This window comes from Alligator mississippiensis, chromosome 5, assembly GCF_030867095.1.
Source record: "Alligator mississippiensis isolate rAllMis1 chromosome 5, rAllMis1, whole genome shotgun sequence".
Taxonomy (NCBI): Eukaryota; Metazoa; Chordata; order Crocodylia; family Alligatoridae; genus Alligator; species Alligator mississippiensis.
Genome location: NC_081828.1, coordinates 131,678,431 through 131,705,640, shown reverse-complemented (window position 1 = coordinate 131,705,640; position 27,210 = coordinate 131,678,431). Strand labels below are relative to the sequence as shown.

General features: G+C 41.4%; 1 protein-coding gene across 2 annotated transcripts in view; it reads left to right on the top strand.

Moving 5' to 3' along the window:
• Positions 1–27,210, top strand: part of STAC (SH3 and cysteine rich domain) — a 121,148-nt gene that overhangs the window by 22,047 nt on the left and 71,891 nt on the right. For both annotated transcript variants that reach the window (XM_019483455.2, XM_014602501.3), the window contains exon 2: positions 7,815–8,091. In XM_019483455.2, coding sequence (XP_019339000.2) covers positions 7,815–8,091 — 277 coding nt within the window. The remainder of the gene's footprint in view (positions 1–7,814; positions 8,092–27,210) is intronic.

Sequence of the window (27,210 nt, the reverse complement as noted above, 5' to 3'; positions counted from 1 at the left end):
TAGATATCCACATGTACTTTCTCTGAGGATGCCTGCAGAGGGCTGAGTCTTTGCCACTTGAAGTGACTTCAGAGAGGTTCACTATCTGTCAGGATTTGCTGCACTGAGTTTCATAGGCTTTTTTAGTCATTATTAATCTCGTAAGATCCAGAGTTACCAATTAGGATAGTGTTGGACGCTTTACAAATGTGAAATAAACCAGTCTTCTAATTCATAATCTTGAAAGCTGAATAGGAACAGGGCTCTACAGGTAGGTACTCTAAAAAGGAACCTTGCAGAAACAAGCTCTACAGGTAGGTGTTGAATACAATGTACAGAAAACTAAGAGTGACAGTAATAGGAACACAAAGCTGCATGTAGTAGCTAAGGGTACAATCTGGAGGCATTGTCATTCTTTGTTATATAAGTGAACAAGAGATGTTAATGAATCTCTAAAATGCCACCTACCTAGCTTTATCATTACACACTATGTAAAAGGCTTGCCCTATGACTAGTTGAATACAGCATCCAGGCAGGCACTTAGGGACTTTTTTTTTTTTTAACGCAAAACTAAATACATTTATTCTAAAGCCGTCCGTGCAATGTGCTCAGGGTAATAACACAAATATCATTCACAGAAGATTCTGCAGTACTGGTCACTGTCTGTTATTGATCAGACCAATGTGCTTTCCCAAAAAGGCTGGATATAGAGCTCTCAAACAAATCTATAGACCAGATTCTCAGCTGTTATAGTTCAGTTAACTGAAGTCAGTACAGTTAGTCCAATTTGTTATTCAAGTGCCTATCTATAATCATGACACCTGCATTTTTAAAAAATAAATCAGGGAGCTTTTGCAAATAAATATCCCCAGCCATATGACCATTTAAAATATCCTTCTATGTGGTTAGTACTATTGATTGTGCTGCTTCTCTCATTAAACAAATAAAAATATGTAATATTTCTGAAGTGAGATCTGTAGGCTTTGGGAAGCATTAATGAAGACACATTAAAATCTTAGTGCCATGCCCTCTTAAATGAAAGCCAGGAAAGCTTTGGAACTGAGCTTAAGAAAAAGTTTGCCTTTTGATTTTACGAAGTAATACCTTTGATGCTGGCACACTGTGAGCATTTTACTGTGAGCCAGATCCTTATCTATTGTAAATCAGTGTAGCTCTGTTCATGCCAAATCAGTTTGGCTACTCAGTTGACACCAGCTGAAGACATGCCCCTGTATATTTTAATTTATAGCATGCAGTCCTTTAAGAAGTCTGGTTAACGTTTGAAGAAAAATAAAATGCATTGCACAAGATGACACTATGGCTTGAATGCTTCTAGTTCCAAATAACAGAATGTACTCAGACTAGTATCTTCCTTTTGGCTAGGGACAGAAATTGCACACCAGCCACTATAAGTGATCAGAAACCAGTTCAAATCTGTAACACAACAGAAGTTCAGTGCACACTCAAAATGGCCAAAACCAGTTTAAAATAAACCTGGATGGAGGTAGTATCGGACTTCACTAATTTAGGTTATATCAGTTCATTGAAACTCCTTCCCCGATCTCTTCCAGATTCAACTTAACTCACAGTACCCCAGCATCCCAGGATTCTTTGCACCCCCCAAGGTAGGCAGGCTAGCCTTAGCCCACCTAGTTTGCTCTAGCAGAGCAGAAAGGTGTGCTCTAGCACTCCCTGGCATCTGGCCTGAGCTACTGAAGTTATATGGCTGCATTTCCAAAATCAAAAGTGATGATCTGTTCACTTGCTTATCAATTCAATCTACCTAATTTACACTAATCTGTGAAGATTAAATGGATTCAACCTTGGACTTTTTAACTATTTGCACTTAGCCTTTGTCTTTTTTTTTTCTTCTTCCCCTTATTTGAAATGTTTTTTTGGTTTGAGCCCTTATGTTGGAGTATTGTATGCTTGTCATACTATCTACGTGAATCTAGCCAATGCTTTTTGGCCCTTGCCTGTTGCAACAATGTAAGTATCTGAATGATTTTGAATCTAAGTGACCAGCCAGAGTGGAAAAAAAGTACTCAGAACAGAGTGGATGTTTATCTGGCAGTGATGTGTGAAGTATTTTTTAATGCTGCGTAAGTAATAAATTGAGGTTGCAAAGGGTTGCATTATGGTAAGCTGAAGGACAAAACTGTGGGTTATTTATTTAGTCCCATTTCCTTTTCTTCATTATTTGTAATTTATTCCCTGTTTTCAGTAACACTGGAATAAAGAACAGAAGACAAAAATTGAAATTCTTCTCTCACTGTATGTTTGAGTCCTGAGGTGGGAGAAGGAGAAGGCAATTGGAGCTAAAAACTTAACTGTATGGCCTTCAGTGCATGAAGTGACAGACTTGACATCTTGAGCATGTAGCAGCCCTTACTGGCCTCACTTTGTAGGTAGGGCCAGAGTCAGCCTCCATTGCTCAGTAAGTGGGTGAGGCTGCCTAGGTAGAAGATGGTAGAAAATGTACTGCTCAAGATGTCAGAGCAGAATTTCCAAAAAGGGAGTTGCCACTTACTCCTCTGTACTCCCCAGGATGATGTTGTTGATGGAGAAGAGGGGGTGAAGGACAGCATGAAGGAGAATAAAGTCAGCTAAGCTCATAGAGGACCTAGAGGAAATGAAGTCTTGAAGGAAAGACCAAGAAACTTAAACTTGACATAGGGGAAACACGGCACCAGTGAAGAGGTTGAAAGTGGCTTGGACCACTCAGTTCAGTGAGGAAGAGACAGGATCTTAATAGGTGTTTGAGAGGGACTGTACTGGGTAATGTCTGTGCCTTAGAAGTCGGAGAGCAGGATGTTACAGCAACAAAGCAAGGGACAAAAGCCTGGACAAAATATTTTGCTGTCTGGACAGAATGACATTGCTGTTAAATTGCATGAAACAAGAATTAAGAGGGAGCCAAATTAATTGAACTCCTTACCCCTTCTGTGTGCATCTCAACCCAAAGAAATGATGAGCAGTTGGCTGCTTGCTACTTTAGGACATGGTCCAGCCCTGGCACAGCTACATGCTGTTCACTTTGCAATCTCCTCACACCTAAGTTCAAATTTTCCAGTCTCTTTGTCTGTCTGTGGTTTGAGGGACATGGAGAATCAGGAACTCTGGAAACACTGTAAAGCTATTGTTTGTAAAGAAGCTGTCAGAGCCTTTGAAACTTGAACAGGAGGATTGCAGTACATAATACCCAAGTAAAGGTTAATCAAAATTGGCTCTTGCAGTTATCTGTGTCAAGGCCCCAGGGTACAATATGTGCAGTCAGTGAGTTTGCATGGATGATATCATAGTTTTAATGAGGGATATTTATTTTTGCCTAATTTCAAAGCCACAGGAACATCCTGGGTTCTAAATCTAGGGTTCTTGTTCCAGGAGAGCCAGAGTTGCCAGCTCTCATGATTTTATCACAAATTTCACAGTGTTTTGATTAAAACTCCCACTTTGTACTCAGAAGAATCTCAGCTTTTATTTTAAAATACATTGTAAAAAATTAAACTTTTATCCTTCAGATTAGAACGATACATAAAAGGAAATCCAAATTAATGACTTCAAACAACCTCTGGATTTTTCATAAATCATAGAGAAGTAGGGCTAGAAGGGACCTCCAGAGGTCATCTAGTCCAACCCCGCCTTAGGCAGGGTCAGCCATACCCAAACCAGCCTATACAAATCCATGGTCTAACTTATTGGCAATCTTTATTTCAGCAAGTCTCATTATTTTTTCCAAGCCCATCTCATGATATTTGAATGTTTGGACTTGGTAATGATGCTACCAAGTTCCTGCTGTCACCACCAAAAGTATCACTGGCTGATTTAGAAACAAAGTTTCCCTCCCCTCCATGATTTTGGCCCTATCTCAGAATTATCCAGATTTCAGTGGTCTTTAGATCTATCCAGAGCTTACTGGTGTGTTTTGTTATGGGTTTGACTGTCTAGAGAAATTAGGAATCCTGACTCTGTGACTATGTTCTTTCCTCTGGAGAGATAAATGTGCAGGACTTGATTCCTATTTCACACCAGCTGAGCATCACATTAGCTCCATTGAAGTCAGTGGTATCGCAGCTGCATTACATCAGTATAAGTAAGATCAAAATCAGGCAGACGGTGCATGTTTTTAGAAGCTTTGTTAGCAACAGAAAGAACTAAGTTAAACAATGGCAAATTGAAATGATAGAGTGGAAGTAGAATGTTTAAAACTATGCTTGCTTGACTGCAGCATAATGCTACTTTGAGATTTTATATTTTTACAATTTGAATTATTTTCACCAAAAGTCTGTAGTTACTTTCCCTTCTTATAGCTTTTTGTTTGGATTGGGTTCCTTCCAGTAAAGGCAAATAAGAAGTAACAATAGATTATTAAATACCTACAGCATAAGGATTCTCTGATGGACCAGGTTCTTAATGCTAGGTGATAACAGGTTAGTACTTTGGTGACCTGAAATTTTGAAAACATGACACCAAATTCTCACTGATCATTCCCATTATACTGTCATACGTAGCTCTGCAGAGTGGATACTAAGCAGTGATAGGATCAATAGGGTGTCATTTATATACTATTTGCAAATATATTACACAAGCAAGTCATTCAAGCCACAAAGTACAAGCTGATTAAAAAAAAAATGCAGTGTGTTCATTACTGTATGTATGTAATAATTTATAATATATTTTTTCACCCTTGTATTTGCATATAAAACAAGAAAATTCACATGTGCAAAACATGCCCTGCCAAATCCAAATGGGTGTGAATTCTACCATTTGGTGCATGCACTTTTCAAGTTTACATGAGTCTTAATGCATACATTTACTCATACAAAAAATGGGAGGTTGCAATACAGCTTTCTTTTAAAACTGTGGGTCTTTCTGTCCAGGCAGTAAAATGCCTTCAGTGGAAATGACAGTGTATCTGAGACTGAGCTAATAAGATTAAATCAGTCCCTCTCAATCTGTTGCCAAACTAACAAGGCAGTTGTTTTGTGGTAAAATAAATACTGTGTTTTATAGCTAAGTCTTCTTTCTATTGCAGACATAGTCATGTCTGAGATTTAATTAACTTCATGTGGCACTGTAGAAATGGATGGCAAATCAATAATGAATGCCATTACAGTCACTTTGTGCTGCTGTAATTCTCTATGTTTCATTGCACTAATTAGGTGTGATTTCTGTGAGAGCCACTTCAATAGCAAGGAGGTGAATTATTGTTGAGCTCATAACTGTCAGTAGGGATATGAGGTAATCTCAGTAGCGACTCTAATCTCAGGTGCCAGTGGTTTAAGGGAAAGGGAGGGGGAGGAGGAGAGTGTCACATATTTTACTGGAGTGATTATATTGTGTTTCACAGATGCAGTGATTGAAAGTATTAAGCTTCTGCTGATGTAGCTACAGAAATCCACAACTAGCTTGCTCTTGGGCTTGATATTTAACCATTTCATCTCTCTTTTCTACCAGTGAGTAACGGGAGTGAGCAAAAGCTTTTACTTTGGTGGTGAACATCCTTGGGTCCTTGCTATCAGTCAGGAAAGAAATGTTTTCTGAAAGCAACACTTGAAGGACTGCTGGGATCTCTTGGGTTAATTCATTCAATTAGCCTAAAAGAAGCAGCTACTTAAATAGCAGGGTTCAAAATTGAGGTGCTGAGAATTTTATAGTATAGCAAGCTAGAGCACTGTTAACTGGAGATATGAGGTAAGGCAGTAACACTGATGGGATTTACTACTGGGAAACCCAGAAGAAGTGCTTGTGTACTTATAACGACTGTTTAGATAGCTGCCTTATTCTGTTTATATTTTTGTAAAGGGTGGAGTAGAGGCTACCCTGCATCATTTGTATGAAGTGTCTGCCCACTTATAAGGCTTCCTAATAAGTAGGGACAATGTACGGTGGAAACTGGGCAGAACAGAACCCCAAGGGTTGCAAAATGCAACCACAAATTTTGAGGAAAAATATGTGATCTCTTTCCTACGTGTTCATTTGAACAATCGCACCCAATCATCAGTATTTCTAGTCTAAATAGTTGCTAGTATAAACTACTGTTCCTGGTTACCACAGACCGTCTCCGCTTGACATGGAAAATGTCTTTCCTATGACAAACGGGCCAAGAGAATAATCTCCATCTTCGCTGCATTTGAAATAATGTAGCATGAATGGTGAAAGGGAGGTACTGTAGATTAGAGATGAGTATCTGCACCTCCTTTTACATCTACTTATCTCTGTTAGAGATAAGTAGATGTAAAAGTATGCTAACTTTTTCTTAGCATGCTTCCCCCCTCCCCCCAACTGCTTGTCCTCTTTAGACTGCAGAGCTTGTCAACCTGCAAACTCTAATGCCCATAACAGTAGCTGCTATGCCTCACTTAGTGCCCTTGACAGATCTGCATTAATCCTTTGGAGAGAGCACTGACACGGTACAATAGGCAGCCTGAACTACAGGAAAGTAACACTGTATGACTTTGAGCATATGATGCCTTTCATCTGCTGCTCAGTATTCTGATAATGACTAAATGACATGATAGCTCTTGATCTTCAGTACTTTCTTCTTTTAAAAACTAGAACTCCAAGTATCAAAGCCAATAAAACAATGTTGCCAATGGTCCATACATTTATGGACACTCCATTTAAAAAAACAAAACAAAACTAGAAACACTAATCCATAAAATCCATTTTAAAAAAATACCACAAAAAAAACCTAAGCAACCAAAGCTTGATTGAAGCTCCATCATCAGAAAGAAGCTCAAGGCACTGTTGAAGGAGAGATGCAGCAGGGCAGTGCCATCTGGTATCTAACTGGGATTGCAAAACCCTGCATGGTGCTCTTGTCAGGTCTTTGTGGCTCACGGAAGTGTCTCTAGTTTCCTTCCTACCTCCCACCCCAGCCAGGTGTGACTGCTGTATCCCTGCTAGTAACACTGCTCACCTTGCAGATAGGCGGGCAGTAGTCCTTAGGGGTTTGTGCTGGGGCAGGGGAGCAGGGCTGGCAGTGGTAACAGGTTCAGTCAAAGAGTGTCAGGTGTTGAAGTAAGGTACTTTTTGGTGTTGGGCAGTATGGTGTAAAATGATTGTTGCAATCAGGCCGGGGTTGCCAACCCAAGAATTTTTTTGATTGTCATGTTGCTACAGTTGGTGTCAAAACCCTAAATTTGAATCCAGCCTTAGTCTAGGGTCTGAAGAAGGGTTACAGTTACATTGTGTAAAATGTGTGTCAGTAAAATAAATGTAAAAAGCTTGCAGATTGTCAGTAAAAAAAAAAAAAAAAAATTCTTGATTTGGCAATGCCACAATAAACATTTTCTCTGCACCATATTGTAAATTAAGACACTAAAATATTCCTAATTTATGTTACTGAATTCAGCTGTCTTGTAACACCATTTAAAGGCTATTGTTGAAATGGCTTTATGGGCTGCTTGTGGCCTGTTCATAGGTGACTTGCACTTTAATTTTACAGGAGCATATATTCTCCTTTATATTCTGGATGTACGTGCATTACTGCTTGTAATGTCTTTGTCTTTGTATCTGAAATAAGACAGCAATAGAGGTTTCCAGTCAAGTCAACTAGAGTGACTGGTTTTCTATTAACAGGCTTCAAGCTTAATTCATAAATTGCTATTTTGATTCTGGAGCTAATTTGGTAGTTCACTGCAGAAGAATCATTATATGCCAGTCCTATCCATGGAATAACCCATTCAAAATATTCTAAGAGCATCAGAGGATTACATGGATAAACAAAGTCAGCAATGCACCAAAAAAAAAAAAAACCCCAACCCCCCCCCCCAAAAAAAACCCACCATGCTGTCAAAGTTATTACAACTGTTTTGTTCCTTGTATTGCAGCTGCAGAAACTGAAGCGATCACTTTCTTTCAAGACCAAAAGTTTACGGAGCAAGAGTGCAGACAACTTCTTTCAGAGGACTAACAGTGATGTGAAGTTGCAAGTGGATTTGCCGCCTGAGGTGAGCACCAGCACTGGCCAGCTCCCCAGCTCAGAGAACCAGACCTCCACCCCTACCAAAGTCCAACAGCAGGCAGAAAACAACAAGGCTCACGTTTTTCAGGAGCACATCTTCAAAAAACCCACATTTTGTGATGTATGCAACCACATGATTGTTGGTAAGTGCTATTTGAGTTGTGTGTGTGTTCATTAGAACATGCTGCATACCCTTTCAGGGCCTGTGACTGCAAAATGGTTCTTGAGGATCCTCAAGGACTGGCCCATATCAGCCAGTCTGTTGAAATGGTAACAGTTTTCTAGTTCTCATGCAACTTTAGGGTGTGTGCATGAAAAAGGTAACAGTTTAGCCCACAGGACACAAGTAGGTGTCACAGGTTGACATAAGGGTATTACCAATCAGAAGCTAGGTTTTTAGCCATGGCACCAAATGCTGCTGTTGGTCATATAAAGTCCTGTTGATTGTACTGCTAGTAAAATTAACTGCTCCATGCTTTTTCACTGCTCTTCAATGTGCTTATTACTACTCTGGTTGCAACCTAATCCTAACTTCAGAGTGAAATTTAGCTGTGACCTGGCTGCTTTCCAAAGGTTGCCTATACAGCACCAACTCTATAACTGGGGTGCATAAGAAGAGGTAAAGAAATGAGATGCAAGTAGAGCTGTTTCCCAGATGCTGCACCTTCTGCATGTCATAGAGGAAATCCCCATGACAGCTGCAAACAGGCCTGTGGAAAGCTGTTGTTTGAGGGTGTTGGCCTGCTCATTCATAGGTTAAATGGCTGGTTTTCTATATACAGAGGGCTTGATTTACAATTATATAAATCAGGAGTAATACCACTGAAATGAATGGGGTTATACTAGTGCAAAAGTAAGTGGGGAGAAAACTTGGTTCTACATGAGAAGAATAGTCTCATGTAGAAAAAGCAATAAAAATCTTTGTCTCAGCAGTCAGGTGAAAACCTGCAGCAGTACAGGTCCTTCAAGATGGTAACAGGCTTCAGAATGCCCAGTGTGATGTGCAAAAATGTTATGTCTGCATGGAGTTTGCACATTAAACAGTCAGAAAAAAAACTGAATGCATCCTGACCAGGGGCAAAGTCGCAGCTCCAGGGAATGAAAGGATGCAAGTGGGGCTCTGCACTACATGAGGACTTAGCCACAGGGTATAGTGAAGTTCCTGGGTTCTCTTCTCTTGAAAAATGTGTATGCTGCTTTCAGTATGTTTGCAGCATTGATGGACATCCTGCTTTTGCTATTTTTTGCAGTTCCTTTGGGGCTTCTGCTTCTGTTGGACTTTTATATTTAGAATAATTTCATTTACACAATTTAAAAGGTTTAATTTTAAAATATAAATTTCAGTGCATAATGGATTAATGTTCTAGATAAAACTAAAATAGATTAGAACAAGGGTTGGCAACATTTTCCAGGAGTGGGGCTGGAATGAGCCAGCTCAGGTTAGAGGATGACAGGCATTAGGATTCAGCTGCCATCACTGTTTCTCCAAGCTGGTTAGCTGCAGCACGGTGCAGCAAAAGACCCCTTTCACCAGAGCCTCCATTGCCTGATTGTGGCACAGTCCAGGCAGAGCTCCCCTTCCACCAAAATCCCAGGCAACTGATTGCAGTATGGTGCAGTGTTACATGGCCCAAGGGGAATCCTGCACTGCTGAATGATGCAAAGCCAGATCCAAAGGTTCTGCAGGCTGGATCTGTCCTGCAGGCTGTATAATATCAGGCCCTCAGCTGTATTTACTGTATACAGCTGTACTGTATATACTTCCCCCCCTCAACCAGGGGGAAGAGCTGGACCGGGACTTCTCCGGTCAGCTTATGGAGGTAGTTAGGTCAAGGGATGTCATTGTCATGGGTGACCTAAACTACCCAGACATTTGCTGGGAGGAGCAGACAGCCAGGTCTGACCGCTTGCATAGGTTCCTGGTATTACAAGACCTCCACCTTATCCAGGAGGTGCACAGCCCCACTAGGGGTGACGCCTTGCTGGACCTGATCCTGGACACTGGGGATGACCTGGTGAGGGGGCTGCAGGTCCTTGACCACTTGGACAATAGCGATCATCACCCGCTGGAATTCACCATCCAGTGCAGGGTATCAAGGGCTTATAGCAAGACTAAAGCCGTTGACTTCAGAAGGGCCAACTTCAATGAGCTTCAAAGATTAGTGGGGGATGCACCGAGGGCCCAGAAGGTAGAGAGGATGGGAGTCCATGAGGGATGGTCGTACCTTAAGGGGGAGATCCTCCAGGCCCAAAGGGTAACAGTCCCTGAGAGAAGCAAGGGGGGTAAGAGTGCTCAGAAACCCCCATGGCTCAGCAAAGACGTTCAGGAATGCCTGAGGACTAAAAGGGAGGCGTACAACCAGTGGAAGAGAGGGGCTATCACCAAGGACGTGTACTCCTCCTCGGCCCATGAGTGTAGGAGGGCTATTAGGAAGGCCAAGGCAGAGATGGAGCTCAGGCTAGCGTCCAGGATAAAGGACAACAAAAAGTTCTTTTTCAAGTATATTGGGACCAAGACGAGGGCACCAGGCAATGTAGGGCCCCTGCCAGATTCAAATGGTAATCTTGTGGCTATGCCAGATGAGAGAGCTGATATTTTTAACAGTTTCTTTGCCTGTTTTCTTGAACAGGGACCAGGACATCCCTCCTGCCAGAGGTAGGGGCAATCTCAGAGAGAGCTCTGACAGGCCTTGGGCCAGCACAGAGGTAGTTAGGGATCTTCTGGAAGGGCTGGACATTTTTAAATCTGCAGGTCCAGATGCCCTTCACCCAAGGGTGTTGAGGGAGCTGGCAGGGGTCATCACAGAGCCCTTGGCCCGACTATATGACCATTCTTGGTCATCTGGCCAGGTGCCAGGGGATTGGAAACTGGCTAATGTGGTCCCAATTTTTAAGAAAGGGAGGAAGGAGGGCCCAAGTAACTATAGGCCCATAAGCCTCACCTCGGTCTTAGGGAAGATCTTGGAGAAAATCAGCAGGGGAGATCATGCTCAGGGGCAACCAGCATGGGTTCATCAAAGGCAGGTCCTGCCTGACCAACCTGATTGCCTTTTATGACCAGGTAACTAAATCCTTGGATGATGGTGTCACCATGGACATAGTATTTCTAGACTTTAAGAAGGCCTTTGACACTGTCTCACCCCATCCTCATCAATAAATTAAGTGACTGTGGCATTGATGCCTACACAGTTGGATGAGTAAATAACTGGCTGATGGAGCGCACCCAGAGAGTAGTGGCGGACGGGTCATACTCAACCTGACAAGATGTGAGCAGTGGGGTCCCCCAGGGCTCAGTCCTCAGGCCCGTACTGTTTAACATCTTCATCAGCAACTTGGACGAGGGGGTTGAAAGCACATTGTCCAAGTTTGCTGATGACACTAAGGTGGTGGGCAAGGTGAGCACACCTGAAGGGAGAGAGAGGCTGCAACTAGATTTAGACAGACTACAAAAGTGGGCAGATGAGAATAGGATGGGGTTCAACGGAGACAAATGCAGGGTGCTGCACCTTGGGAGAAGGAATCCACAGCATACATGCAGACTGGGGAGTTCCCCTCTTGAAAGCACAGAGGCGGAAAGGGATCTTGGAATCATTATTGACTCCAAGATGAACATGAGCCGCCAATGCCAGACCGCAGCCAGCAAGGCCAGCCATATCTTGTCATGCTGGTATGGCTCAAGATGCATCTCAAGCCGGTCCAGAGAGGTGATACTCCCCCTCTATGCGACATTGGTCAGGCCACGGTTGGAGTACTGCGTCCAGTACTGGGCACCGCACTTTAAAAAGGATGTGGCCAGCCTGGAGAGAGTTCAGAGGAGGGCCACCCATTTGGTGAGAGGGCAGCAGGACAGGCCCTACGAGGAGAGACTGAGGGACCTGAACCTGTTCAGCCTCGGAAACTGGAGGCTGAGGGGGAACCTGGTGGCTGTCTCCAAACTCATCAGGGGTGATCACCAGCAAATTGGAAGAGCCCTTTTCTCCCCAGCACCACCTGGGGTCACGAGGAACAATGGTAATAAGCTGATGGAGAATAGGTTTAGGTTAGAGATTAGGAGGCAATATTTTACAGTTAGGGTGGCCAAAATCTGGAACCAACTTGCCAGGGAAGTGGTCCTCGCCCCTAACTTGGGCAAATTCAAGAGGAGGTTGGACAATCACCTGTCTGGGGTCTTGTGAACCCAGCATTCCTTCCTGCCTGTGGCAGGGGGTCAGGCTAGATGATCTGTTCAGGTCCCTCCTGACTCTAGCTACTATGAAACTACAATTAACTTTATAGGTCAGAGCTGAAGGCAATTAAAAATGCAGAGCATCAAACAAATATTTTCAGGGTTTTGCAGGAAAGAAGTAAGATTTACAGGTTTATCTTCCCTCTCTTTAAAGAGTTTTCATTTCAGATTTGGAAGTAGAGGTTAAAGGGGATAGGGAATACCAAGAATCAAGGGTCAAGAAAAGGTTGGTAGATAAACCTCTGAATGGCTAAAATAACAACTTGTTCTCAAGCAAGCCTGAACCCTTCATCTGTCTCTCATGTGGCTTTGATGTCAAATAACAGTTTCAAAGATTTATGCTCCTAATTAAGTAAGCTCGGAACAAAGTTTGCTCCCAACTTTACATTTCTAGCTGTTGCTTACTAATACAGTGAGTGATTAGCGGGGCTGCAGACCCATTTAATTGAACTATGCAAAAGCAGAATACTGCTGCGGGGCTGATACCTGGCAGGAACCCCATTACACACATCATCTATTTCTTACATATCTTATCTCCTTTGCTTCTGTTTGGATTTCTGTGCAACAACTCCAACATGACTGTCCTGGAGCATAACCATGCCTTTCAACCATCTGCTTGGGTCTTGCTGTATCCTGAGCTGGCTTTTCCCCCGTAGGGCCTCCTTTCCCACATATTAGCTCTTTTGTTATTGTTACAAAGAAAAATCTTTTTCCCTTCTGAGCAGAAGCTAATACGACCTGCTTCATAAGGCTGCCAGCTGAGTCAGGTGAATAACTTTGGCCTCTGCCACACAGCTGTTGGGGTCTTTCCTCTTGGAGTTGTAAAGGAAAGAGTGTTTCCCACTTTACTGCTCCAGTACTCTGATTATCAAATGCAAAAACCTACTCTATTACACTAATCCCTTTCCTTGCTTCTTTCAAGAATCGTATCTAATTTCATAGCCATTGCATTATGGACTGCATGCGCTAATTGGGTTTTAATATTTAGTATAGCTCAATTAAGCCAGATAGCCTGCATACATTCTGTTCATTGGAGATGTTGAAACAAATTGGGCAGCTTCTCAGGAAATCGCATCAATCCTATTGTCCAGTGTCATCTTGAAATAGCTCATGTCAACCTATCATGGACATTAGTGGCTGGGAATTTTTATTCAATACCTTTCATTCCTTTATCCAGGATTTTCCACATAAACACTGACATTTAGGGGTAATGAGTCTCTGGCTTAAAGTTTGTTTTTGATAGGGAGGGCTGAAAATGTTTTGAAGATTGGTAACAGTCACTAAGATGAAGAGTCCAGGAAAATCTTAGCAAGACAGGAGAGGGATTGATTTTTGTCATTGAGAAGGATTCCAGGTTCATGTTAAATAGCCGCTTGGACTATGAACAGAACAACTGCTTGGTATGATGCTGAATGATGTACTGTGCACAGCATGATTTTGCAGTGTGTGCTTCTGTCTTGTCAGGATGTCAAACTCTTAGTGAGGCTTAAGAGCTAAGAGGAAACTTACTGCACAGACAGCAGGATCTCTATGCTGCTCTTTTCAGTGACAGCAACATTAAAGCAAATGAACATGAAACATTAGCATCCTACAAAAATATGTGCATCATCTTGCTTTTTGTCATAAGATAAAATTAGCCAAATTCTGTCTTTGGATTCAGGGCAGGCCCTTTATTGCCCCTGTTTGTTCATTCAACAAAAGAATAGTCGTACAATAAAGGTCAAATGCATATAACTGGCTTCAATATACAGAGGAGGATGTTCCCCATGATTGGTACATTGCAAAGTTACTCTCTTTAGTGCCTTTCATGTAGTGCAGTCCAAATTGCTTCCTAAAGCAACCTGAAATATAAAATTCCCATAGAAAAAAAAAATATATCTTAAGCCCAGCCTTAAAGACAACAGGCCAAATGTTCCCACTTGCTCAATTCCCTTATGCTACAGCGTTACCATTATAAATAAAAGGAGGATTTGGCACAGAAGGAAGAGCTGAGTGTCAGAGTCAATAGGGGAGAACCTTTCAGACTCTAGAGGACACTACCGGATGCAGGGACCATATAACTGAAGTCAGCTGGAGTTTTCTCGCAGTATTGGATAAAACCATAAGTCCTAGCTTTGAGAAACTCCTCTTAACCATGTAAAGAGTGAATACAGCGAAGATGGGTTACTGCTAGTAGTTGCTGAATTCACATCTGTAGTCACCTTCATAGAGAGGGGGAAAGAAATCTGGTTAGTATAATTCAGTGACGTGACTCAGCTGGGACCACTGGGGCAGCCACTGTGGGTGCCAACTTGCAAGAGGTGTGGAAAAATGGTGACTGCTGCTGCTGCTAGCCTGTGTGTAGAATTTCATTCAACATGAAGGCACCAAGCCAAATTTCAAAGTAGGGGCTGACCTAAAGCCCACAGTGAAGTCCATAGAAAAACTCCCATAACATCTGTGGGATTTGTATCTAGCCCATAGTGTACAGCACTTGGGTCATGTCCACTATTTCCCTCCATCAGCCAGTGGCCTGCAGTAATAGGTATGGTTCAAATGAGTGTTGTAGATGTTGGGGCTGACAATTTTATGCTTTTCTTCCATGGAATGGGGCACATTTTCCTCAGCTGACAGGCAGGTTATGTCTTCTCCCATAACTTTGACCTTAGAAACCAGAATTAAAAAATCTGATTGCTATATTGGGAAAGCTTGAAAATCAAAGTGTGTGTGGACTTGAAAAGATTTCAGTAATACATAGGCCTCTGTCTATGTGTGTGTTTTTAAATGTTTTCCGTTTTACTTGATCTAGCTGCAATGCATTATATGAACAAATGAGGTGCTACTGGTTCATTTATTTCTTAACCATTACAAGGAGAAAATTAGATGAACTTCAAAAGGCATGTTACAGACCAGTTCAGCCACCTCCATTTCAGCTGTTCTTCCCAATTTGTTTCCTACCTAGGGTTTCAATTCTTCTTGGGAGAATATGATAAATCAATTGATATTAAATGAGGGAGAACAAAAATGTCTGGCACCCATGATGACAGGAATTGTAAAATTAACTCCCCATCCGACTTAAAGGCTTAAAAAATGGTGATCAAAACCATGTTCTCATTCTTTTCTTCCAGTCTCTGGTGTGCCATCAGTCATCGTGAAAGTACTTTACACTTGAAAGCAAACATTATGTCAGTACTTTACACTTAGAAGAAAACGTTGCGTATTCAAAAAACAAAAAAACAAAAAACCAACCCCGATCCATCTGTGGCCCCCTTCTCAACATTTTACTCATTGCAGGAAATGATTCAGATGGAAAAAATCTTATTTTCCACACATTCCACGCATAGTACATGTAATTAATGTATTCTTATCCAGGTCAAATATATGTAAAATATCAAGAAATTAAGCTAACTTGGCTTTAAAAATATCCAAAATGAAAATCAGTCTTTTAGAACTGTTTTTTCAGCTTCCTAATCAGCAAATAGATACTCACTTAAAACAACATTATTATAAATTAATTGTTATTAGAAATGTACTAATTGAATGCCACCAACAACCTTAACTCTGATACCCAGCCTTGATTTACCACCTACATTCTGGAAATAAACATATTACAAGAGTCCTCAATCTACTAATTAATTAAATAAACAACAATTTTAGACTGAATTTTCATTAAACATTGAGTGCACTGAGTTCATTAAAACACTTTATACATTTTTGTTTACTAAATGTAAACAATTATGTCTTCTGCACAGATGTCTATTTATCCTTCACAAAGTTGTGTGCTGTTATGATTGAGCGCATATTTAGGGGTCACTGGGCAATAGTTAGATGGTGAATTAATATCCTGCAAATAAATGGAGAGGACAAGGTAAATAATTTCTGAATGGATGCTGAGATATCCATGGTATACTCATTTACAGTGGGTGCTATGACCGGCACAGTTCTAACTTTAAGTACATAATAAAAAAGGATAAACATTAAGTAATGGAAAGTTTCAATAACTTCAACTAATTTTATTTTTTTTAATTGTGGTTCCAGCTCTTTGTTGGCAATCAGACCAGGTCCGATCTCTGTGGTGACTATGACAGTAGTGTTTTCTGCCATTAAGACAATTAGTTCCTCCCTAAACCTACAGGGCACTGTGACATGTGCTGTGACACTTTCTGATTAGAAGACATTGGAGCAGACTCAAATTTGCTGGAAGGCTCCAGCGTGCTGCAGCGTGTCATGTATTCAGCGTCCCCATGTTTCAAAATGGTGGTGGGGGAGCTTTAACTAAAACTCATCGAACCAGCTTTAGTTAAAGTGCCCCTGCCACCATTTTGAAATGTGGGACACTGAGTGCATGAGACGCTGCAGGTATTTTAATTAGAGTGGCTCCAGAGTGCAGCTCTAATTAAAACGCCCTCTACCCTCAGCCCGGAACAGGTGTATAGCTGCACTTAGTTTTTAAGTTTAGCTCCATGTAATGCAAAAGTGTGTTCTGTGTATTAAACCAAGTTCTTATTTCACTCTTGTATAGATTAATGCAAACATAGGCACAGAGGCCAAGTACAGACATACAAAAAGCCCAAGGTGGAATTGATCTAAGTTGCAGTTTTCTTTGCGTGGTGTAGTTTAGATCAGCAGCAAACAGAACACACTCGTCTTTTGGTGGGAGGACAAATCTTAGACCAGGTTCTGTCATTTTTCAAACAGTTTTGTGTGCTGAACTTCTGTTCTATTACAGGTATAGACCAGTTTCCAATCATTTTTACCAGTAAAAGTGTAATGGCTGTACCTAGCTTTAATTCACCACTGCCTCATACCTGAAGAAGTTTTCAAATCTGCACAAAGTGAAAGTAAAACTCCTTCCAAAATAAAGTAGCATTTTATAATAAATTAGAATTTATTTTAAAATCTGACACAATCCAGGTTCACCATCGTCCTGGGACGTGAACCAATTCAGCTTTTCCAATGAGTCAGTTGTGAGCCTGACAATGGTCAAGGAGCAATTCTGGTGCCTCAATTTTTAGTTCCTACAATTTGCCAGGACCTCTGTTTTGAAACTTATTCAGGAAAGAGCACTTTAAACAGTTTGCCCAGTACCACACAGCCCTCATCAACTTGTAGAGTCATTCCTTCAAATTTGCTCCCAAGGCAAGAGTGACAAGCATTGAATCCCCAGCCTCATGGAGGTCTCCCATCCAAATACTAAATGAATCTTGACCATGCACAAGGGCCAGCCAGTAGACTACAGGGTCTTTTTGAGAGAATGGAAGAATCAGTTGATTCTTCCCTATGAGGGAATGTCAACAGGCTTAAAACAACTTTTAAAAATGTTAAGTGTTTTTAAATTCCATACTTCACTTATTGATGGAGTCCAATTCAGATGCAGCATGAACACATGTAGGCCAGCTGCACTGATTTCAGTGGAACTGCAGCCACTGAATTTGGCCCCTGTCATCAGGTCTTGATATGATATGAAATATGACCTGGTTTTTCAGTTGTGGAAGTAGGATTTTTGGGTAAACTATGACCCTTGCGTTTTAGTCTTGGGAGAGGGGGAGTTCCCATTTAGGGAATGATCATGAATTAAATTGACCTGAAGGGTCTGCATTGATGAGAGAGATGTAAGCTGTGTGTGTACTCTGTAGTGCCTCTAACTTTTTTTAAAGAGATCTAAAAACTTCTTTAGTGCACAGGCCGACACATGGTTCATGATTTCATATGCACTTGATTTAGTTTCCAAGAATGAGGCCCCTGGCACACGTTACAGTTATTGTGTGATAAATGTGTTAATCACACCATAAATAGTAACAGTGCTACATATTCAGCTGATTTATGGTACCACAAAGTGGCAGATCAGCCACAAAGTTACAGACATCTTTGTGGATTGTTTGTACAGTGCCATACACTGAATGTGTAGCACCTGATGCTGACAATTGGCTGCTGGGAAGGCAGCTTGCAAGGTCCCCTAGATGGGGGAGCTAAAGGGTGCTAGCCACTAGGAATCTGGCAACTCCTGAGCCTCAATGGCACAGCATTTAAAAATGCCAGGTTTCAGGGAGTCAATCTGAGCCTGCATATTTTAAACACCCCAGGGCATTCAGACCCCAGGATGTAGGAGTGTCTCCCCAGTCCTAGAGTCCTGATGTCCCAGGATGTCTAAAAAATCAGGGAGTGTAGCTGGGCTACCCTGTGGCTGAAGCAACAGTCAGTTGATTATCAGACCCAGCTCTGTCAGCCCAGGATCTTGAATCCACCTGGGACTGTTGGAGCCAATCTGACAATCAGCTGATTATTGGACCCGACCCCAACAGCCCCAGGTCAGAAATATGCAGGGGGCGAGGGGCAACCTTGGATCCAGGACAGCTGCCCCTGACTAATCTGCAAAATTAGGCTAGGGGCAGGCTGGCAGTGGCACAATTGAGATTTGATGAATTTTATACCCCTTCCCAAACCTCATGCCTCCTGCTATGCATGCTTGGCATGGCAAGTGATGTGATGTTTGGCATGAGGCATTAATTTCCTCTACTCCCAGTCGCACCATTGTTTAAACGTCTGCCCAGGGACCTTAGGAAAATCCACAGATTTTTGCTTTTGCAGAATTTAGGCTTTTTAATTAAATGCCTCATGTAGCAAAACATTACATGCTCATGTAGTCCTTATTCAGATTCTTAGTCTCTGAAAGCTGATGGCCAGGCTTTTTTCTGTCCTGAATGTACAATATTATCTTTTTACCTATTATTATCAGGGACAAAGGAAAAATATGTACTTTAGGCTCATTCCATGTCCACCATCACTCTCTGGTCTTCTAGTTTTCCCAACCTTCTTACCATTTTCCAACAAAGATACTGCTCTGGGGAAGTGGGAGGTGTGTTGCCATAGAGCTAGACAGTCTCCTCATTTAGTGACTAGGGGAGAGCTATGTATGGAAGTTTGCTTCTGTACATGAATGAGCCTAAGAGGTGATCCAGCCCAATGGAGCTACTTGTGTGGGTGCTGGTTTGGACAGTTGAGCCACTGAAGCCTATTTTTCTGCTGAAAGAAAATCATTTATATGTGTGAATGCATATCTCCACATATTATATACATATGAAATAATGAGTGTGTGATATATGATATTGCAAGAGGGTGGAGAAATTAGAGTGAGATTTTTTTTTTCAAAAGCACTTAGGGAAATTAGGTATTAACTCTGATGGACTCTGAGTGGCAGTTGGGCACCTAACTCCTTTAAACATTTCTGAAAATCCTAATCTTACTGTATACTGCAGGCTGATCTATTCTGTTATAGCATGTGGGGAACATAAATGTTAAGTATTTTTAAAGCTCACCAACAAAGCCTGATGTGGAACAGCAATTTCAAAACAGGTTAGCTTGAAATGAATGCTGTAACAGTCTTTGATTTTGCTAGAATTATGACTATCCATAGATTATGACTATCCATAGCAGTAACCTTTCCTGCTGATAATACAAGAGGTTCAGTGGTTTCATTGAATTACAAAGTTAAATGATATATTAGTTATACTCTATAGTACGCAGTTAAATGTAGTGGCCTATATCCTATACCAGCTGGACTCTTTCTAATCTACCCCAGAAATACAGTAATTGATTCCAGTCCTGTAGCTACATCTCCTACTGGTCACAGAAATAAGCAATTGTCCAGTTCAGGAAGTCAGAAGATCAAAAATGAACCATGGAGGGTTGTAAAGTACTTCAGAATGAAATGAATCTTTCTCTTTTCTAGTATGGAATTTAAACATACCAAGCTGGAAGAGATCATAGGAAAGTAGGGTGGAAGGGACCTCATGAAGTCATCTAGTACTGCCCCCTGCTCAAGACATGATCATTCCTGACTAAACTATCCCAGCCAAATGTTGACCTAACCTCGACTCTTGAACACATCTGGGGATGGAGATTCCACAGCTGATCTAGGCAGCCTGTTCTAATGATTGGCCATTCTCATCATCAAAAAGTTCTTAAAGCAAATGATGAAGAACAAACTGAGTCTTTTTATCCTTCAGGACATCATGCTTCTCTGAGATGCTTAGAATTTTATCAATAAATTAGACAATCAGAAACTGTTTAGCCTAGAGAGGGAGATAGAAGCTTTCCCCAGCAAATTATTTTTTCCTTAAATAGCACCAAGCATCTTTTGCATATTTTAATTGATTATTTTTAAACTGACTGTAAATTTTACAAAAAAATTGTAAATTTTACAGAATTTGTAATTAAGGTTGAATTGTCTTTTGTCTACAGTTAGAATGGATAACCATTAAGTTATCTAGGGTCAGCTTTCAAAGTGATTTAAGCAATGTACTTGGGACCAAAGCTACTTAAAAGCTACCATCCCTGCTGAAACAAATCTTTTTAAATATGCTTTTGATCTCCCCATGACCACTCAATAGCAACATTGCCACGTGCAGGAGGAGAACATAGTGGAAATCTTCAGTTCAAATACTCTAGGGAGAAGAAAAAAAATTTAAACACTGATTAGTACATTTTCTAAGCATAATGAGGACAACAAGTGCTTTCAGGTACAGCAAAGTAAACATAGCTCTCTTCAGAATGACCATTTAGTAAACACATTTTTTCACCCCGCGGATAGGACATTGTGTAGGCCATCTAAGTTTTGTAATCATATTGATGATTGTAACTGCTTCTGGCATCTGATGAAGGTGCCATCTAAGAGAAAATCTACAGGAATTTCAAATTACTAAGGTTTACAAGAAATAAAGCGTGGCAATTAACAGAGCAGCTTTTGAAAGAAAACAGTGTCTCCCTGTTGCATGGGAAGGCCACAGTCCTCAAGGTTTTGGATGAGAGCTTGTGGTTACCACCATCATAAACACAGAAATGTGGCTTGGAGATGCAGTGACCAATTTGTCAACATGGAGCACAGCATACTAAGGTTCTCTGCTCTCCTGGCATGTTTCCACATTACCAGTAGTAGATGCAAGCAGCTCCAATTTTTGGTCATTGTTTCCTGGAAACTTGTCAATATGCATCCTAAACTGGTACCTCAGTATAAGCAAATTATGGACATCCATCTGATAAGCTTACTATTCAAGGCAGAAGTGCCTTCAGACAATTTGATCTGTTCCACATTTTTTGGTGTGGAAGTGGTGTGGCGGTATCTGCATGGTACTTCAGGTGGCAAATTGTCACTGCTGAGTGACAAATGCCAGGTAGCCCACCTCAGGGCTAATCAGCCTACCTATGGTACCATGTGAATGTGGCTACATTGCTTCCAGTTTAGCAGGCAGCCTGTGGAGAACATGTTTTAGGCACCACTACCTGACACATGGTATGTGTATTCTTTAATCACAGCTTATGAAGTCTTTCCTTCTTTAACATGTCTATTTATATGGGGTGGGGAAAAAACAGCTACACTCATGTCAACAGCCTATCCCTACACATATTCTGAGGATGCACTATACAGTTGACATTTATGAAGATTTTAAATCCTTTCTCTGCTAACAGCCATTCTGACTATAGCTTATCTATAGCTCCAAGTGTCCCATATTACATGCAAGAGGTACCTCAGAAACAAAAGATTTCAAGGTTTCAGTTGCCACCTGAAAAGTATAGCCTATTTTCCTTATCTCTTTTCCAAAGACAGGCCAGGTTTGTGTCATTGTTGTATTAGAGTATTCATTCCAATAAAAATAACTATGTAAAAGAAATTGCATAAATGTAGGTGTCTCTAGTGGGTTATGGAATAGAGAAAATCCCACACAATTTACTGATTCGTTTTGATGCACTGGCTGGGGGAGTAGTTAACTGATTGCACGATTTCACAATGATTACACACTTAATTTATACAACACAATTTTATTTTAAAACTCTTTGCTACGTATATAACACTGCTTAGCTTTAAGAAACACCACAAACATTAAAAACACAATAATTACATATATCAGAAACAATGCTCCGAATGCACTTCCTTCCCAAACAATACTATAAGAATTAGTGTTACAAAAACAACTACAATTACAACTAAAAGTTAAATTTGAATCAATACTATTATTTTTCATAATATACTTACAATCCTAGAATTCCAAGAAGCCAAATACCAAAATATGGTTTCATTCCTCAGTAGTACGATTCAATGGGTTGTCCTCAGTAGTACGGTTCAATGAAATGGGCTCAGCAATACAATTCAATAGGCTGGCCTCAGCAGTGATAGGACTAAGTCCCCTTCCTTCAGTCCTTTTCAGGTGCTCCGCAGCTTCAGCGTGAACTAAGAGATTTGTGTTCACGGAGAGGGTGGTTTCAGGTGATCAGTCTGAACCAGGCTATACTTGCGATTTTTCCTTCGTTGTTCTACAAGTATAGTCACCTCCAAATTGGGACAGCAAGTTACCGTTTTTATTGAGCGAGTTGCTGTCAGAGGGCTCCTCCTACTCAATATATGGTTGCTGTTCCCAAATTTGGGCTCGGATCTTACTCAACAGATTCTTTTACCTTTGTTGAGCATTTTAAATTACCTTTGGGAAACTTCCATATCACTGCAAATGCCCTTTTCTTACCAACCTGGTCAAAAGGCCTCAGGGTTTGATCTCTTGGAATTCAGGATATTTGCTCTCTTTGTAAAAGATTTCTAAAAGATGAAATTTAAATTAAGACTTTAAGCGAAGTCAGGACCTTTTGCACGTAGTCCCCAAAACAATGAACTAGATAAGGAGATAAATCTTATCTTCTTCCTGAAACTGGCTAATGGGCAACCTTTACAAACATTCAAACTATTTCATTCAATATGACAGTAAGCAGGATTGTAAATAAATAGATCTAGGAAGACTCAAAGCTTCGAGTTTCACTACGATTTTCTATGCTGTATTTGATAGAATTACATTTATGTAATTAAAGGAGAAAAGCAAAGTATGTTTCCAGTATAAGCAACTTCAAAAGCAAGCCCAATATCAAGCACCTCTCTTTGAAAGCCAGGAATTATTTGTAGAAATTATTTAGAAAATAATTCCAGATAAAGGGTTAAGAGATCTGAATACATCCAGTTCACACAGATAGGAGCAAATATATCCATTGGGTCCAGGTTTGCAGTAAGAATGGATTTGTAGTGCCTGGAGTTTGTGAAGAGCTTAGAAGTTGTAGCTATGGGGTGGCTTTCTGAGTCACAAAGCTAATATGGGAAGGTTACTTAAGTTGTCCTGGGACAAAGGAAACTTAGATAGACATAGCTTTCTTCTGTTCTTAAAAGGACTGTTTGCACCATCCTTTAATTTTAATTGTGTACCACAGCATATGTACTGGAGGGCTGTGACTCCAACTGCCCAGTTTGAACTATAATATACTGGCAACCATACTGGCCTTTCTCCCAACCCATCATTCTACTTGCAATCTATTGCTTTCTGTTTCATAGAAGTCAGGAAAAATAGAGGGTCCCTACATTTTCTCTCCCCACTACTATGCCTATAAAGCAGAGACTAGGAATTTGGGATGCAAGTGCACTTGGTAAAAGACTCAGTTCAGTCTTAACTGTGAAACTGCAACTAATACTTCCTTTGTAGTTATAATTGGCTTCCTTATTGACCAACGCAATCAGGAAGCTGTGGAATGAATGTACATGAATATTACAGTGGGTCAGTCAAAATTAGAATTGAACCATTTTAAGGCTAGGTACAGACATTAAAAAAGCCCAAGGCTGAATTGATCTAAATTGCACTGTTTTCTGTAAGTGGCATAGTTTAGTTTGATAGCAAGCAAAGAATGCATGTTCACCCCCTTTTTTTTTTCTTTGGGGGGGGGGAGGGGCAATCTTAGACCAGATTCTGCCATTTTTAAACCAATCTGTGCCAAACTTCTACTATTCTGTTACTGGTATAAACTGTTTTCTAATGACTTATATTAGTAAAAGTGTAGTTGTACCTGGCCTAAGTGGAGGAAAGCTTTCACTTTCATTGCCCTTATTGCATCAGCTTTGTAGATATAGAGAGAACTTCCCCTTTTCCCTATCTAGTGCTGTGGATGCAGTGCCTTTCAATAGCATTAAAATCTCACACATACTGAGAATAATGACATGTGAAGCTCAAAATAGATTCTGTGCTGCCCTAGAGCTTTTAAGAAGCATGAGAGATTTGCATAAGTGATAACACTTTGTATGCCCCTTTAAGAATATGCACAGACTACAACCCAAGAGGAGCAAATAAGAGAGGAGGTGTGACCGGCAGCATCAGGGGACAAATTCTGTAGGCTTGTTTATAGCGGAATGGTGAAGTGCTATCTTCTCAGTGGCATGTGTCAGAGTGAGTAAGCAGTTGCTACCAGTATTAAGATGCCTGTCATTTTTTTGTTGTGATCTAGTCTTCTGGTTTCATTCCTTTTCAGCCTTTGGCTCTAGCTGTAGCCATGGGCAATACATAAAGCCCATGGCAAAAGAACACCAGGAAAAAAGGCACAAGAGCCCACCCCACTTCCCATGGTAAACAGTAATTTGGATGACTCTCCTTGAAATACCATTGCAGCTAATCATCTGGGGCATATTTGAAAGAGTGAGCCAAATCCTTTTGTTATCCAGGGCCAGGATTTTCAAAGGCGCTTACGGCAATTAATCAGTTGAATTTTAATAGGATTTGGGTGCCTATCTCCCATGGGCTCTTTGAAAACTGCCAGTCTGTCTGGAGCAATAACTGTTTTAAGTGTGAGCTCATTTGCAGGGTAATATTGGTTATAATTATGGAGGAATATAGGCCAAACTTAAGCCCTTTCTACAAATCAATCAATCCGCCTGAACTTTTGAAAAGTTTTGATAATCCCTTTTCCTAATACCCAGAGCAATCCCTCAAGAGGTCCGTTTCTGAAACAAATGCACTAAGCCTTTTGTATTCTAAATTACCATGATAGGGACCAGTTCATCTGATGGCTATGCTGTATCACAAGGGCCAGCCAGTAGACTACAACTCTGACAACTTCCTTCCTTCCTGCTCACCAGTGTATTTTACCCCTTATCTATATTTGTGATTCAGTCTGTGGGCCAGCAGCTAATATTGTTGTGCTGATGCAAACTGCAAGCATGGAGAAGAAAAACCATAATTTGCCTTGCTTGGCCACATCTACATGAGTGTGGACATTTGTTTCCCCAGGGACAACTGGAAGTGGTACACCTTGTACTGTTGCTCATTGTCCCCAGGGAATGCCCATGCCATGCACCCTCTAGTCTGTGGCAAGTTACCCCAAGTGGAGTAGGGGAAGCTGGGACCAGCAACCTCACCTGCAGTTCTGGGGGCCTCCTTGGGCTCCAGCAGCAGTGATCCTGCCACTCAAAGCCTGGGCAGCAGCCAGAGTGTGGCTCCAGTGAGCCTGGCTCTGGTTCGGGGTGGCGTGTGCTGTCCCTGCATGTGCCACCCCACTTTTTGTTGTTGTTGTGGTTATTTTTGCACATTTTTTTTTTTTTGACCCCAGGATTTCCCAGGGTTAAACAAAGCCTTCGTGCTACTACCTTGAAGTATGGAGAACACCTGAATGTGCAGTATGTGGTGCCACAGACATGTTTGCGGCACCACATACTGCACAGCTGCATTTGTCTAGACACAGCCCTTGGGTTTACTCCAAGGGTAAATGCAGCCAGTGCAAATCAGTGCTCCCCTAATTTGAACCTGAGGTTTGCAGCAAGATAGCTACTGAATACTGAACCAAATGTGCATAAGATTTCATAATCTGGCTCATGTTTCTAAACTAATTGCCAAAGGATTTGATGGCAAAAGAACATTTCTGTTTATTCTTCAAACCACCTTACTCCCAGGATTGACCCAAAGTAAAGAAGACTCTACCTTGCATAGATAGTAGAGCTTACATACCATCATGTAATGTGACCATGTGAAAGACCTTTTCCACAAATAAGAGGTTTTCTTATTTAGAAAAAAAATGTACATCCTTTACAGCCGCTGTGGAGTAAACCGTATCCTGAGGATTAAGTTCTGTACTCAGGTCATAACTCTAGTTAGAGTTTTCTTCTTTGTGAATCTAAAATTTTATAATAGAGCAGGATGGGAATTTTCTGGTGAAATTTGTGTCTGAAAATGCATTGATCAACCTCAAACTTCCATGGGAATGTTCCAGTTCATTGCAATTTTTTTAAAGAAGCAATTTCATTGAATGTGTTTGATGTTGACGTATTCCATTTATAGTTTTTTGAACTAAAGGTGTACATTTTTCATTTTGAAAGATTTTTCTTAGTTTGAAGTGTATATTTAAAAACTTTGTTGTGGAAATAAAAGAGAGTCATAGAGAAGTAGGGCGGGAAGGGACCTCCAGGCTAGGGACAGACATTCAAAAAGCCTGAGCCTGAATTGATTCAATCTTTGCAGGTTACTCCAACCTGGCTAGGCTGAATTGATTTGAAACCAGACAGACATTCTCTCTAGATTGAGGAAATTGAGGCACATGCCTGCAGTGGCTCAGGCTAGAAGTTGGGGGATGCTAGAGCAGCCCTCCCTTCCCTTCCCTTCCCTTCTGCAGGGAGCTGAGCTGAGGGGAGCGTAGCCAGGCCCCGGCAGTACTCTCTCATTAGGGAGGTTTGCCTGCATTGTCCCAGGTTTTTCCACACTGGCTGCTCAAGAGGCAGGAGTGTTGCCAGTCCCCAGCCCTGAGCTAGCACGGAGGCAAGGGGTGTGTATGCAGTGCATGCATCTGTTGATGCATGCAGCGGCCACAGGTAGCCAGACACAATTCAGGTCTGCAATTATTATTTTTATTTTGACAAGAAGAAATGGGGGAGGAAGGTAATAGTTCCCTCTTAATTTACTACCCCCTCTTAATTCTTCCACTTCCCCCCGCCACCATGTCCTCCCACCCCCGTCCATGTACCTGCGACCCCCATGCCACCCGCGGTGTGCTGCCGCTGCAGCGGGCATAGCTCCCGAACACAGGTAATTATAGAAGAGCACACATTGAAATGGGTAGTTGATAAGTGTTGCACTCTAGGCAAAACCTTACCAAAGAGCCAGGGGGCAGGGTGTGAGGACAGGGGAAGGTACGAGGAACAGGAGAGAGTCTTACCTGCCGCAGGGAGTCTGGCTGCTGCTGCTGAAGCACAGACTCTCCAGTACCTGCCATTCCA